At 37.6% G+C, this 15,422-nt stretch overlaps 1 protein-coding gene across 1 annotated transcript; it reads left to right on the top strand.

Annotated features, from left to right (window-relative positions):
* Window positions 1-365: 365 nt before the first annotated feature.
* Window positions 366-14,832, top strand: LOC138329763 (uncharacterized). Its single transcript, XM_069277053.1, has 7 exons — window positions 366-585; window positions 2,475-2,671; window positions 3,528-4,826; window positions 8,942-9,092; window positions 12,134-12,269; window positions 13,768-14,421; window positions 14,825-14,832. Exons 2-7 carry the CDS (start codon window positions 2,532-2,534, stop codon window positions 14,830-14,832), a joined length of 2,388 nt encoding a protein of 795 aa, XP_069133154.1. The 5' UTR covers window positions 366-585; window positions 2,475-2,531.
* Window positions 14,833-15,422: the final 590 nt, after the last annotated feature.

Below are 15,422 nucleotides of genomic sequence, written 5' to 3'. Positions count from 1 at the left end.
TATAGTTCACATATGAAAAACACATTGATGAACATGAGTCAAACTGGGTTAGAATTAAAATATTAGCCTGAAATAGCATTTTAACACCATATCCATATTGGTCCATACTGCTATTACGAAAGTTTATTCTAATTCGTAAATACTTTTTACAGATGACCGTCAAGGCCTCTTGTATTATTAATTTTGATTGCCTAATATGCATTCAGCAATAAAAAGATAAATAAAAAAGCCTAATATATAGGCCTGCAGGTTTCGCGGACTAGGCCTACATGTATACACGAGATCGATGTTACACATATATGCTTCTGATCGAACGCACCCGTCCCATAGCTACCTAGGCTATTATATGATTTTTTTTTTGCTACCTTTTCTCAAAAACATTTATATATCATTGTGTGGCTGATATATTCGGAAACACGTCTACTAAACTTCGGTATCCAAAAACATCCCAAAATGCAGGTAAAAGCGACAATCTTAGCTCTGTTTCTCACTCACGCTTCAGGGGAACCTAGTTCCGGTGTCATCATCTTACCCATACAAAACAGGAAGAAGCTCAAGTTTGGCTAGTATCAATGGTGGAGTATTGTAAGTGATTCATTATGTCATATGTCTGAAATAACACAATAAATCAAAGACTCTCATCGATGAAAACTAATGCTTTATTTTGACATTTGCAACGCCGTCGCTGAAACAACTGTGTAACCAGAAACATATATAGATCTATTTACGTTAAGCTTATGTTTCTGGTGTAACTTAACGTTTACGTTAGGCAAAGGTATAGCACGTTCAGTAAATCTCATAGATCAAGCATGTTATAGTGTATTCATTTGAGTCCACATCATTAACCAAATTCAGATATTGTTTATGTGTGATTTAGGAAAACGACCGTAAAGTTTGATAACTTTCAGCGTAGTTTACATAACTTTAAGATTGATAACCGGTGTTTTGGGAGAAATGTAACCAGCTAATATAACCCTACCTTTTAAATGAGGAAGTCTTATATATATAATCTATTGTTATATTACACGTACATGTTAACAGTTTTACGCGTGTACATAATCTGAGTTAATTCACAATATAAAATACGCGTGTACATAATCTGAGTTAATTCACAATATAAAATATAATTCTAGGTTATCCGACCAGAAGTGTCAGGAAAACATACTGTACTGTATTTTAGGTCTATACAACTTCATCTATCGTTGTCAGTGCTCTCCATAAACTTTTTACAGTTCACAGTTAATCCAATTTCCTTTCGTCTATGTTTCGGCTGTCTGTCTGTCCTTTCTTTCTTCCTTGTGTCCGTTAAATATTATTGTTTACTGCTATTTCTCCAAAAGTATTGAAGAAGGGATATTTCTTATAAACTTTCTAAAAAAAGTCAGGGTCGCCTACCCGATCATGTGGGTTTTCTCTGGGCACTTCGGTTTCCTCGAACTTTAAGACCCGGCCTTCATGAGCTTTTATCAGGGCCATCGAAAGTGATTTGTATAAGTTGTATATAACTTGTTTCACAATCAATGTAAAATAAATAAAGTTTATATATATAACAAACTCTGGTCTCGAGCTTCAGTATGATAAACCATGTCTCTATACAGACTGAAACTAGAGACCTAATTTAACACTATGTACAAACCACACTGACCCGTTTCCACAGTCTATCCTACTCCACTTTTTTATTATAGATTTCCTAAATCTCAGCCTGAGACTCATTAAACACTTTCTGTGGGTTAACTTGTTATTTGGGCTCCAATCTAAAAAAGGGGGAAACGCACATTCTTGTTGAGTGCCCCAACCTAGAATCAAACATGGGCATGAAAATGTACAGCCCTACTGAAGAAGCATGCTTCATCAGCTGAGTGACAGAGACTTATTTAACACTATGTACAAGCTGACCCACTCTTTGAACATTATTTTTTGGGTCAAAGATGTATATGGTTATACTCTCTTGAAAATAGATTTTAACTTCTTCTCAAGCTCTATCAGTGATTAAGTTGAAACTTGCCTGAAATGATCTTGACATGGTCCTGATCAATCCGCATTGCAAGATGGCCTCCACGGCAAACATCTTGAAAACACATTTTGCACTTCTTCTTAAAGTTCTACCAGTGCCTGCAATTAGCTGAAACCTGCCTGAAATGATCCTGACATGTTCATGACCGAGTGTTGTTTCATACTTGGTAAATTTGGCGATCCATCTAAGCAAATTGATGCAAAGTTCATGGTAGTAATTCTGGGAATTATAGTTTATCAAATGAATAAACCTTGATTTGTCAGATATAATTTTATTACCCTTTCCAGTGATCGAGTGCTAATGCTCTTAGAAATACAGTAGTAACCTTGTATACATAACTAACAGCATGACCTTAAAGGTATATTATCTGTGTACCACTTAAATCAAATAACAAGATGATAATTGATGTTGTTGTTTTGATAATTATATGCTGAAATTGTTGATAATCTTTTTTATTCAGAAAATGAATTCTACCGAAATGATGGCTCTGATATATAGACAGTAAATTTGGTAAAAGATGGCACAGGACAATGGTTTGCACCTGGCTAATGGTGTAGACTTGGTGGAGGCAGCCATTAGGGAGGTAAAGTTCCTGGAGAAAGTCAACCAGCAGCCGTCACTCTACAATGGGCCTATAGTGAGGAGGGCTATTTACAGGTAAGGCTGTCGTTACGGAGGTAAAATTGTAGAGAAAGTCAACCAGCAGCTGTAACTCTACAGTTGACCTGTATTGAGGAGGGCTATTTACAGGCAAGTCTGTCGTTAGGGAGATAAAGTTTGTAGAGAAAGTCAACCAGCAGCCGTCACTCTACAATGGGCCTATAGTGAGGAGGGCTATTAACAGGTAAGTCTGTCATTAGGGAGGTAAAAATTGTAGAGAAAGTCAACCAGCAGCTGTAACTCTACAATGGGCCTATAGTGAGAAAGACTATTTACAGGTAAGTCTGTCGTTAGGGAGGTAAAATTGTAGAGAAAGTCAACCAGCAGCCATCACTTTACAGTGGGCCTATAGTGAGGAGGGCTATTTACAGGTAAGTCTGTCGTTAGGGAGATAAAGTTTGTAGAGAATGTCAACCTACAGTATATGTTCTCTCTTCCACATGTTGTACAGTTTTCAGCTTATCTCCATAACGTAAAATAGCATCTTGGAAAAGGCATTGGGTTATCATGAAATAGCATCTTGGAAAAGGCATTGGGTTATCATGAACTTATCAAATTTTCCAATTTTGTTAGTATTGAAAGTTATGTGTTTGGATGAAAAATTGTTATTTTTGTTGGAAATATTGTATATTTTTATATTGACTACATGGAAGACGAGTCTATGACTCAAAATGTTACCGACTCTACATAAAGTCTATTTTTATTATTATTATGTAATAGATATATCATTTTGATGTAAATTGCCCAGGAAGTATAATTGTAACATCACATTTTGGAGATACAGTGGAGGTTTAAAATATTTCTGGGTTAAGTGATTGGAGTATAATCCCACGCTTTGGTTTCCAATCTACAGGTATGAGTCTTTGTGGCTCCCACTTGTGGCAAAGCACAATAAGAACACCTTGGTGGCACCTCTGGACATTGCATGGGTGTGGCACTGCCACATGCTGGCTCCGGTGGCCTATATGAGGGACTGTGAGAAGGCCGTGGGCTGTGTCATTGACCACAAGATCTTCCTAAACAACAGAGATAACCAGTACAATATGGATCTGGCTCGGTCCTACTGGGAGGACATGTACCCTGGCGAGCCATTTGCTGTCTGCTTGGACGAGGAGAGTTGTTCTAATACAGATTTTACATCGTCATTCTCCTATGACATAGAACAGGCTGTGACCAGACAACAGGCGTTCTATTACCAGGTCTCTCTTCCTCATTATCTCGACAAAACATTTGTGTCAACAGGTCTGAAACGCTACGAAAAGTTTCTGTCGCTAAAGAAAATGAACCCTGATCTATTCATTGTACCCTGTTACGACATAGACCTGATCTGGCATACCCATCAGCTACATCCACTTATGTATAAAGAGGACACAGTGAGGATCCTAGGAAAACATTTTAACCATGACGATTCGGTCAATGACAGAAGTTTAGGATCAAAACTATGTACTGCCAGTAAGGAGACCAGACAGTGTTGGCAGCAGACATTTGGAGAAGATTTTTCCTACTTTGGAGCCATGTACAGGGGCGATTCTCCTGCTGGTAGACTCAGTGAAGTGCCAGTCCAACAGATTTATGCTGAGTGTACCAAAATTGCCACTTTCAATATTCAAAGCATTGAAATAGACAATGAATCCATGCATCCAAAGAAAATTGCCAGCCTTAAGTTTATGAGTATCCTTGAAGGTGGAATAGACTTAGAACTACTGAAGTTAAAAAAGCCATATGACAACGGACAAAGACTTTGGAATGAAACAAATTTATCTACAAGCAATAATAATTATGAAATTGACACAAACTTTAGTAAAATAGTTCATCTCAGGCTTAGCAGGAAAACAGGATTTTTAAAGAAGTTAACTGGAAAACCTCCACAAGCATCAGGCACATTTGAGGTAGATTCTATTCTGAAAAAGTGTTTGGCAAACGATAACAAGTTAACAAGTGTTGGCACTGTGTGTGAAATGTCAGACGGTTCTATTATAAAGTTACAACAGAATGTGGAGATTAGTAAGATATCACAGTGTCGTCTTGGTGTTCAGATCGGTGCATTTGAGGAAGCTGTCATGCCAGAAGTGTCTGAACAACTGTGGGGTCCTATTCCTTTACCTCGTCTTCCACACGGACAACCGAACACATGTTCTGTGGCTTCACACAAGTAAGTCAATTCAGGAAATTTTAAAATGACATTTTTAGCCCACCATCATCAGATCAGGCAGCCATCTATGTTTTTGATAGTTAAGGATCATTCTCAAATTTCATATGAAGGTTCCACTGGGGCCTAGTTTGTGCATATTGCATTTTGGGACAGATCGATCATCAAGATGGCCGCCAGGCAGCCATCTCGGATTTTGATAGTTAAAGTTTGTTATCGCTTTTTCTCAGAAAGTACTGAACTGATCCTTTACAAATTTCATATGAAGGTTTCCCTAGGGCTCTAGTTGTGCATAATGCATTTTGGGACTGAACGGTCTACAAAATGGCCGCCATCTTTGATTTGGTAGTTGAAGTTTGAAAGGAGAGAAAAGATCGATCTGTCAATTGTCGGACATAGATCAATCTTTGGTGGGCACCAAGATCCCAGAGGATCTCTTGTTGTAGATAATAATGTATAAAGGAGTAAATCTGGTTAGGGTTATTCTCCGCCTACGGTTTTGTGGGTTTTTTTTATTAACAGTAGTCAGAAAAACAAATAGATAATGTAGAAAGTTGGAGTCCCATATGATTTGATGATAGATTTTCGTGTTCGAAATTTAAATCTGAGACAAACGGATTAAAGGGACATGAACCTAAACAACTTAAGACGTGTCAGATACCTTGCTAAAAATAGTAATGTTGAACTTTAGTGACCTCCCACAATGCAATTCATAAATTTAAAGAATGTTAACAAAATGGTGGATCGAAAACATGGGTGAAGCGAACACAAACAAATTTCTATAGAAAATGGATGAGGACAAGAATCAGTAACGTGCGCGATTGGGAATGTATAGGTAAATATAAATGGATCACTGCAATGCAAGAGACGGAAGCAACTTTCCACTTTATACTTGCGTCATGTACATATGTGCAATAAGTCAAGAACCTCCTCGTCAAATGAAAAGTCTCGTTTGACTTCTGACTTATCATTATATTCAAGTACGCTAAATACAAATTGTTTTATTACTAATAGTAATAAATAAGACTTTGTATTCATATGTCAATGATTGTAAATTAGAAAATCATCTTAAAATGTGGAAAACTAATATTCCTTGTCTTGTCAGCAAGTTTGTTGTTCATTATAACCTCACTTTCGACCAGCTTTAGTTTTGTGTTCCAAAAATAGAATATGACGGTCTATTCTTATCATTTTTTTGGGTAGGTATTCCCCACGTTTTCCTGTCATTTTAGATAACCAATCATTGTAATAAAATATTCAATAAACATCTGAAAACCATATCTAAGCATACAGAACAACTTATTTTAGCTTCATGTCCCTTTAATAACTTGTGCCAATATATTTTGTTGCTTTTTAAGCTAAATTGTGTAATTGTTATCTTATTGATACAGGGTAAATAAAACTAAATTATGTATAATTTGCCCTTGTTAATGTGTTAACTGTTCTTTTTATCACACGCAAATTGCATGATAAATATGATACTTTTCATCATGATCACGTTGTAAACTTTATCTAGATTATTGACACCGTGTATTTTGAATATTTGACTCTCACTTAAAAAGATTTGTCGACTAAGGTAACCATCTAACCATTGTTGATTTAATGATTTGAAGTTATTGATATTGTGTTAATTTAGATTAGATGCATTTTACATTTGGTTATTATTTACTGTCACCCATAAAAAGAAATAAACAGCAGTAAGTGTTTTCAAAAGAGTTGCAGGGATTGCAGAATCCGCAGTATAGGTATTTGTCTGCTCAATATTTTGTTTTATCTATCACTCCAGATATATTTCCAACTATGATTAATTATATGAAACATATATCCTATATTTGGGATACATTTAAATTGTTTTTGAAAATTGACAACCTGAAATAAGTCATTATTTACCTTGTTTCAACTAACTCTGTCATCTATATTGTGTAGAAACATCCCATAAATATGATGTTGCTATGAGATTGATTTGGTTGCTACGGCCGTTACTTGTTGTTATGGCATTTCTTACTGTTAGCAGTAAACTATTTGCAATGATACTTTAGTTTTCATTAAATATGATATTAGTGGTTTATAATATATTCATAAAACATGATCAGTGTTGGTATCTATGGCTGTTGCTAGGCAACAAGATGTCCAAATTCATTGAAAGTTTTTGTTTTATACCTTATAGATGACCATCTATTTAGATCACCTCATTATAAACATATTTGAAGTTGGTCCAAAATTAGCCCATACCGGACCTTGTCCTTTCTGTACAGGATAAGGAATTCGAACCATCGGGGACATGTAATGTTTACCTGTAAATAATGTATAAATAAATATAAAGGAACAGTCGGGGACATGTGATGTTTACCTGTAAATAATGTATAAATATCTATAAAGGAACAGTCGGGGACATGTGATATTTACCTGTAAATAATGTATAATTATCTATAAAGGCATCTATAAAGGAACAGTCGGGGACATGTGATATTTACCTGTAAATAATGTATAATTATCTATAAAGGAACAGTCTGGGACATGTGATGTTTACCTGTAAATAATGTATAAATATCTATAAAGGAACATTCAGGGACAAGTGATGTTTACCTGTATATAATGTATAATTATCTGAACAGGATAAGGAACAGTCAGGGACATGTGATGTTTACCTGTAAATAATGTATAATTATCCGAACAGGATAAGGAACAGTCAGGGACATGTGATGTTTACCTGTAAATAATGTATAATTATCCGAACAGGATAAGGAAAAGTCGGGGACATGTGATGTTTACCTGTAAATAATGTATAATTATCTGAACAGGATAAGGAACAGTCAGGGACATGTGATGTTTACCTGTAAATAATGTATAATTATCCGAACAGGATAAGGAACAGTCAGGGACATGTGATGTTTACCTGTAAATGATGTGTAAATATCTATAAAGGAACATTCGGGGACATGTGATGTTTACCTGTAAATAATGTATAAATATCTATAAAGGAACATTCAGGGACATGTAATGTTTACCTGTATATAATGTATAATTATCTATAAAGGAACAGTCGGGGACATGTAATGTTTACCTGTAAATAATGTATAAATATCTATAAAGGAACATTCGGGGACATGTGATGTTTACCTGTAAATAATGTATAAATATCTATAAAGGAACATTCGGGGACATGTGATGTTTACCTGTAAATAATGTATAAATATCTATAAAGGAACAGTCGGGGACATGTGATGTTTACCTGTAAATAATGTATAAATATCTATAAAGGAACATTCGGGGACATGTGATGTTTACCTGTAAATAATGTATAAATATCTATAAAGGAACAGTCGGGGACATGTGATGTTTACCTATAAATAATGTATAATTATCTATAAAGGAACATTCGGTGACATGTGATGTTTACCTGTACGTATATAATGTATAATTATCCGAACAGGATAAGGAACAGTCAGGGACATGTGATGTTTACCTGTACATAATGTATAATTACCTATAAGGGAACAGTCTAGGACATGCGATGTTTACCTGTAAATGATGTGTAATTATCTATAAAGGAACAGTCGGGGACATGTGATGTTTACCTGTAAATGATGTATATATATCTATAAAGGAACATTCGGGGACATGTGATGTTTACCTGTAAATAATGTATAAATATCTATAAAGGAACAGTCGGGGACATGTGATGTTTACCTGTAAATGATGTATATATATCTATAAAGGAACAGTCGGGGACATGTGATGTTTACCTGTAAATAATGTATAAATATCTATAAAGGAACAGTCGGGGACATGTGATGTTTACCTGTAAATGATGTATATATATCTATAAAGGAACAGTCAGGGACATGTGATGTTTACCTGTAAATAATGTATAATTATCTGTACAGGAACAGCCAGGGACATGTGATTGTTTACCTGTAAATAACATATTATTATCTGTACAGGAACAGTCGGGGACATGTGATGTTTACCTGTAAATAATGTATAAATATCTATAAAGGAACATTCAGGGACAAGTGATGTTTACCTGTAAATAATGTATAATTATCTGAACAGGATAAGGAAAAGTCGGGGACATGTGATGTTTACCTGTAAATAATGTATAATTATCTGAACAGGATAAGGAACATTCGGGGACATGTGATGTTTACCTGTCGAGTCATACACAGTGTAGCCCTCCTCACATCTGCCGTACAGATTTACTACAAGGACAAACTGGCTGTCGTCTGTCATCTCATTGGCACGGACCAGATTCCTCAGCCCTCCCAGGTAATGTCCCATACCGTTCTGCTCATCCTAGACTCCCACATTGTTACAAGATTGGCACGACGAGAATTGTTTTAAGTATTCTGTGGTTAGAGATGTTAATGTTGGCAAACAGTGACTCCTGTGCGTTAGTTTTAACCTTGAACATGAATTTTCAACTGATTTTAAGCATATTAGTTATTTACTTGCGATTGTATTCTACAGGAATACTTCAGTATTTGGTATGTAACTGTTTCATAACTTTAATTTAGTCCTATTTGATAGGTGGATAAAGAAGTATTTCCTGTCCTTGACTCTAATTTCGTCCTATTTGACAGGTGGATAAAGACATATTTCCTGTCCTTGACTTTAATTTAGTCCTATTTGACAGGTGGATAAGGAAGTATTTCCTGTCCTTGACTCTAATTTCGTCCTATTTGACAGGTGGATAAGGACGTAATTCCTGTCCTTGACTCTAATTTTCGTCCTATTTGATAGGTGGATAAAGACATATTTCCTGTCCTTGACTTTAATTTAGTCCTATTTGACAGGTGGATAAGGATGTATTTCCTGTCCTTGACTTTAATTTAGTCCTATTTGACAGGTGGATAAGGAAGTATTTCTTGTCCTTGACTCTAATTTCATCCTATTTGACAGATGGATAAGGAAGTATTTCTTGTCCTTGACTCTAATTTCGTCCTATTTGACAGGTGGATAAAGAAGTATTTCCTGTCCTTGACTCTAATTTCTTCCTATTTGACAGGTGGAAAAGGAAGTATTTCTTGTCATTGACTCTAATTTCGTCCTATTTGACAGGTGGATAAAGAAGTATTTCCTGTCCTTGACTCTAATTTCGTCCTATTTGACAGGTGGATCAGGAAGTATTTCTTGTCCTTGACTCTAATTTAGTCCTATTTGACAGGTGGATAAGGGAAGTATTTCTTGTCATTGACTCTAATTTCGTCCTATTGGACAGGTGGATAAGGAAGTATTTCATGTCCTTGACTTTAATTTAGTCCTATTTGACAGGTGGATAAGGATGTAATTCCTGTCCTTGACTTTAATTTCGTCCTATTTGACAGGTGGATAAGGACGTATTTCCTGTCCTTTACTTTAATTTAGTCCTATTTGACAGGTGGATAAGGACGTATTTCCTGTCCTTGACTTTAATTTAGTCCTATTTGACAGGTGGATAAGGATGTAATTCCTGTCCTTGACTTTAATTTAGTCCTATTTGACAGGTGGATAAGGAAGTATTTCTTGTCCTTGACTCTAATTTCGTCCTATTTGACAGGTGGATAAGGAAGTATTTCTTGTCCTTGACTCTAATTTCGTCCTATTTGACAGGTGGATAAAGAAGTATTTCCTGTCCTTGACTCTAATTCTTCGTATTTGACAGGTGGATAAGGAAGTATTTCTTGTCATTGACTCTAATTTCGTCCTATTTGACAGGTGGATAAAGAAGTAATTTCCTGTCCTTGACTCTAATTTCGTCCTATTTGACAGGTGGATCAGGAAGTATTTCTTGTCCTTTACTCTAATTTAGTCCTATTTGACAGGTGGATAAGGAAGTATTTCTTGTCCTTGACTCTAATTTCGTCCTATTGGACAGGTGGATAAGGAAGTATTTCATGTCATTGACTTTAATTTAGTCCTATTTGACAGGTGGATAAGGATGTAATTCCTGTCCTTGACTTTATTTTCGTCCTATTTGACAGGTGGATAAGGACGTATTTCCTGTCCTTTACTTTAATTTAGTCCTATTTGACAGGTGGATAAGGACGTATTTTTCTGTCCTTGACTTTAATTTAGTCCTATTTGACAGATGGATAAGGATGTAATTCCTGTCCTTGACTTTAATTTAGTCCTATTTGACAGGTGGATAAGGAAGTATTTCCTGTCCTTGACTCTAATTTCGTCCTATTTGACAGGTGGATAAGGAAGTATTTCCTGTCCTTGACTTTAATTTCGTCCTATTTGACAGGTGGATAAGGAAGTATTTCTTCTTGTCCTTGACTCTAATTTCGTCCTATTTGACAGGTGGATAAGGAAGTATTTCTTGTCCTTGACTCTAATTTCGTCCTATTTGACAGGTGGATAAGGAAGTATTTCCTGTCCTTTTGACTCTAATTTTTCCTGTCCTACTCTAATTTGTTTTTGACAGGTGGATAAAGAAGTATTTCCTGTCCTTGACTAATTTCGTCGTATTTGACAGGTGGATCAGGAAGTATTTCCTGTCCTTGACTCTAATTTCGTCCTATTTGACAGGTGGATAAAGAAGTATTTCCTGTCCTTGACTCTAATTTCGTCCTATTTGACAGGTGGATAAGGAAGTATTTCCTGTCCTTGACTCTAATTTCGTCCTATTTGACAGGTGGATAAGGAAGTATTTCCTGTCCTTGACTTTAATTTAGTCCTATTTGACAGGTGGATAAGGACGTATTTCATGTCCTTGACTTTAATTTCGTCCTATTTGACAGGTGGATAAGGAAGTATTTCTTGTCCTTGACTTTAATTTAGTCCTATTTGACAGGTGGATAAGGACAAATTTCATGTCCTTGACTTTAATTTAGTCCTATTTGACAGGTGGATAAGGACGTAATTCCTGTCCTTGACTTTAATTTCGTCCTATTTGACAGGTGGATAAGGAAGTATTTCTTGTCCTTGACTCTAATTTCGTCCTATTTGACAGGTGGATAAGGACGTAATTCCTGTCCTTGACTTTACTTTCGTCCTATTTGACAGGTGGATAAGGAAGTATTTCTTGTCCTTGACTCTAATTTCGTCCTATTTGACAGGTGGATAAGGACGTATTTCCTGTCCTTGACTTTAATTTCGTCCTATTTGACAGGTGGATAAGGACGTATTTCCTGTCCTTGACTCTAATTTCGTCCTATTTGACAGGTGGATAAGGAAGTATTTCCTGTCCTTGACTCTAATTTCGTCCTATTTGACATGTTGGATAAGGAAGTATTTTCTTGTCCTTGACTCTAATTTCGTCCTATTTGACAGGTGGATAAGGATGTAATTCCTGTCCTTGACTCTAATTTCATCCTATTTGACAGGTGGATCAGGAAGTATTTCCTGTCCTTGATCCCTCTAAAGGTGAGCGGGCCGTACTGATAAAGAACAACAAAGGAGACTGGGGAGTGGTGGTGGCAAGCTGGACAGGTCTGAAACGGGGTGTGTCTGGAACAAAAGGTAAATAGGATAGGTCTGAAACAGGGTGTGTGTGGAACAAAAGGTAAATAGGATAGGTCTGAAACGGGGTGTGTGTGGAACAAAAGGTAAATAGGACAGGTCTGAAACGGGGTGTGTCTGGAACAAAAGGTAAATAGGATAGGTCTGAAACGGGGTGTGTCTGGAACAAAAGGTAAATAGGATAGGTCTAAAACGGGGTGTGTCTGGAACAAAAGCTAAATAGGACAGGTCTGAAGTGGGCATGTCTGGAACAAAAGGTAAAATAGAACAGATCTGAAGTGGGGCATGTCTGGAACAAAAGGTAAATAGGACAGGTCTGAAGTGGGGCATGTCTGGAACAAAAGGTAAATAGGACAGGTCTGAAGTGGGACATGTCTGGAACAAAAGGTAAATAGGACAGGTCTGAAGTGGGGCATGTCTGGAACAAAAGGTAAATAGGACAGGTCTGAAGTGGGGCATGTCTGGAACAAAAGGTAAATAGGACAGGTCTGAAGTGGGGCATGTCTGGAACAAAAGGTAAATAGAACAGATCTGAAGTGGGGCGAGTCTAGAATAAAAGGTAAATAGGACAGGTCTGAAGTGGGGCATGTCTGGAACAAAAGGTAAATAGGACAGGTCTGAAGTGGGGCATGTCTGGAACAAAAGATAAATAGGACAGGTCTGAAGTGGGGCATGTCTGGAACAAAAGAGGTAAATAGGACAGGTCTGAAGTGGGGCATGTCTGGAACAAAAGGTAAATAGGACAGGTCTGAAGTGGGGCATGTCTGGAAAAAAAGATAAATAGGACAGGTCTGAAGTGGGGCATGTCTGGAACAAAAGATAAATAGGACAGGTTTGAAGTGGGGCATGTCTGGAACAAAAGATAAATAGGACAGGTCTGAAGTGAGGCATGTCTTGAACAAAAGGTAAAAAGGACAGGTCTGAAACGGGCATGTCTGGAACAAAAGGTAAATATGACAGGTCTGAAGTGGGGCATGTCTGGAACAAAAGGTAAATAGGACAGGTCTGAAGTGGGGCGTGTCTGGAACAAAAGGTAAATAGAACAGACCTGAAACGGGACATGTCTGGAACAAAATGTACATAAATACCTTTTCTGGGTTAATGTCTTTAACTGAGCTGTTGGTATGTTTTCTTTAACCATCTTTAGAACAATACAACAAATATGTCACTGACAATGAACCATTCGCTTCTATTAATTTTGTGAAAAGTGTCCTGTTTTATATTAAAAATCTGGTCATAGATTGCTTTTATTACCATAAACCTTTCCCCTTTCCTTAACCTTTAAATGTGTGAAAAATGAAAAATAATTTCATCTTGTTAGAATTTATTTTAATGCACTGTTAGTTGATGAAGGGTACATGTAGTTAATTAATAAATACTGGCAGGTACCAAGGACAGATAAAGGAGCTATCGATGGAAATTTGAATCCACAGAAATACATATGCCTACAATCTTAGATTGACATCATACTTAACTATGTATATATATTTTGATGCAGGTAAACGTGGGACACCCGGCAGTCAAGGTCATTTAGGGGTCAAAGTCTTCCTGACCGGCAGAAACACGAAGACCACGGCTGAAGTAGACCTGAATCCCCACTCAGAACAATACACAGTCAGGGCTGACGGTGTGACCATGGAACTCATTGATGGAACTATCACCTACAAGAAAAACTTCACAGAGATGGCGGAGAAGTTAGGGCTGATTTTTAGTGTCTCTCTCCTCCATGTTCTCTGTCAGCCCAGACCAAAGAACTGGGAGCCTGGAAAGTCGTTACGGACAAAGGCATCAAAGCGAGGTAAAGTTCTCATCCAACAGCTACCATCGGAGGAACATGTGATGCTGGTGGGGATGGGGCTATTGTTACTGACACCCTGTAACCACTACATCAGGCACAAGTTTGGTCCTCACAAGTCTAAATACCTCTTCATGCATGGTACACAGGCCATCAGTGATAGTGACGACCAGGAAGAGGACGACGGGGATGTCAGAGGAAACCTTGACCTTCAGTTAGACATAGAGGAAAGTGACGAAAAGGAGGAGAAAGAAGAAGACATGCAAGATGGACAAGATGAACAAGATGATTGGGACTTTGATGTTGACTTGGAGGGGGGTGATGATGATACTGGGGGATGTGGGGGATGTGGGGGCTGTGGGGGGGGGGGGAGATTATGGCGGGTCAGGCTGGGGAGGGGACAGTGGAGGGGGGTGGGCGGAGATGGGGGCGGTGGTGGTGATGGTGGTGATGGTGGTGATGGTGGTGGAGGGGGGGTGATGTGGGTTGGGGTGGTGGTGGAGATTGGGGCGGGGGTGCTGGTGGGGGATGGGGGGGTGACGGTGGTGGGGATGGGGGAGGAGCTAGTTGTGGAGGAGGGGGATGTGGGGGCTGTGGGGGCTGTGGAGGGTAATATAAATGTATATATAAAACATTTAGATATTAACCGTTAAACTCTGGTTATGTGCTCTATGAATTAAAGTTACAAGATCATAAAAGATATTCTTATCAGAGTAAGGAGTTGTTTGTTTTTCCTGTTAAAATTACCTACATTTTGTAGCAATGTAAACAGAATAGCATATTTCTAATAAAAATTTCTAATGATAAGAACATACAGAGAATATGAGGAAACAAAATACTGCCTGTTATGGTGAATTGGCTTAAAGTGTTATAACTTTGTAGATGTAAGAATAGCATTCATAATTATCACCATGGGATGCAGGACTTTTTTTCAGCATTTGGGGCCAAAGTTTGGCCTTATTCCCGATAGCAAAGCCTCTAATTTTTTTCCAAAAGCCTTAAGTTTTCCAAAATTCAAGTTATTTGAAAACTTTTCAAAAAAATGTTTATGAACTTTGTTGGTTGAAGTTTAAAATATTTGTTTGGGTTTTTTTAGCTCACCTGGCCCGAAGGGCCGGTGAGCTTATGTCATGGCGCGGCGTCCGTCGTCCGTCCGTCTGTCGTCCGTCCGTCCGTCCGTCCATCAACATTTCCTTTAAATCGATACTAGTCATAGAGTTCTGCATGGATTGTAACCAAATTTGGACACAAGCATCCTTGGGGGAGGGGGAACAGAACTTGTATAAATTTTGGCTAAGACCCCCCGGGGGCAGGAGGGGCAGGGCCCCAATAGAGGAAATAGAGGTAAATTCTTTAAA

The sequence above is a fragment of the Argopecten irradians genome, chromosome 8 (genome assembly GCF_041381155.1).
Source record: "Argopecten irradians isolate NY chromosome 8, Ai_NY, whole genome shotgun sequence".
In the NCBI taxonomy this organism is placed as follows: domain Eukaryota; kingdom Metazoa; phylum Mollusca; class Bivalvia; order Pectinida; family Pectinidae; genus Argopecten; species Argopecten irradians.
The sequence above is the reverse complement of the archived record's forward strand: the minus strand, read 5'-3'. Positions and strand labels throughout refer to the sequence as shown.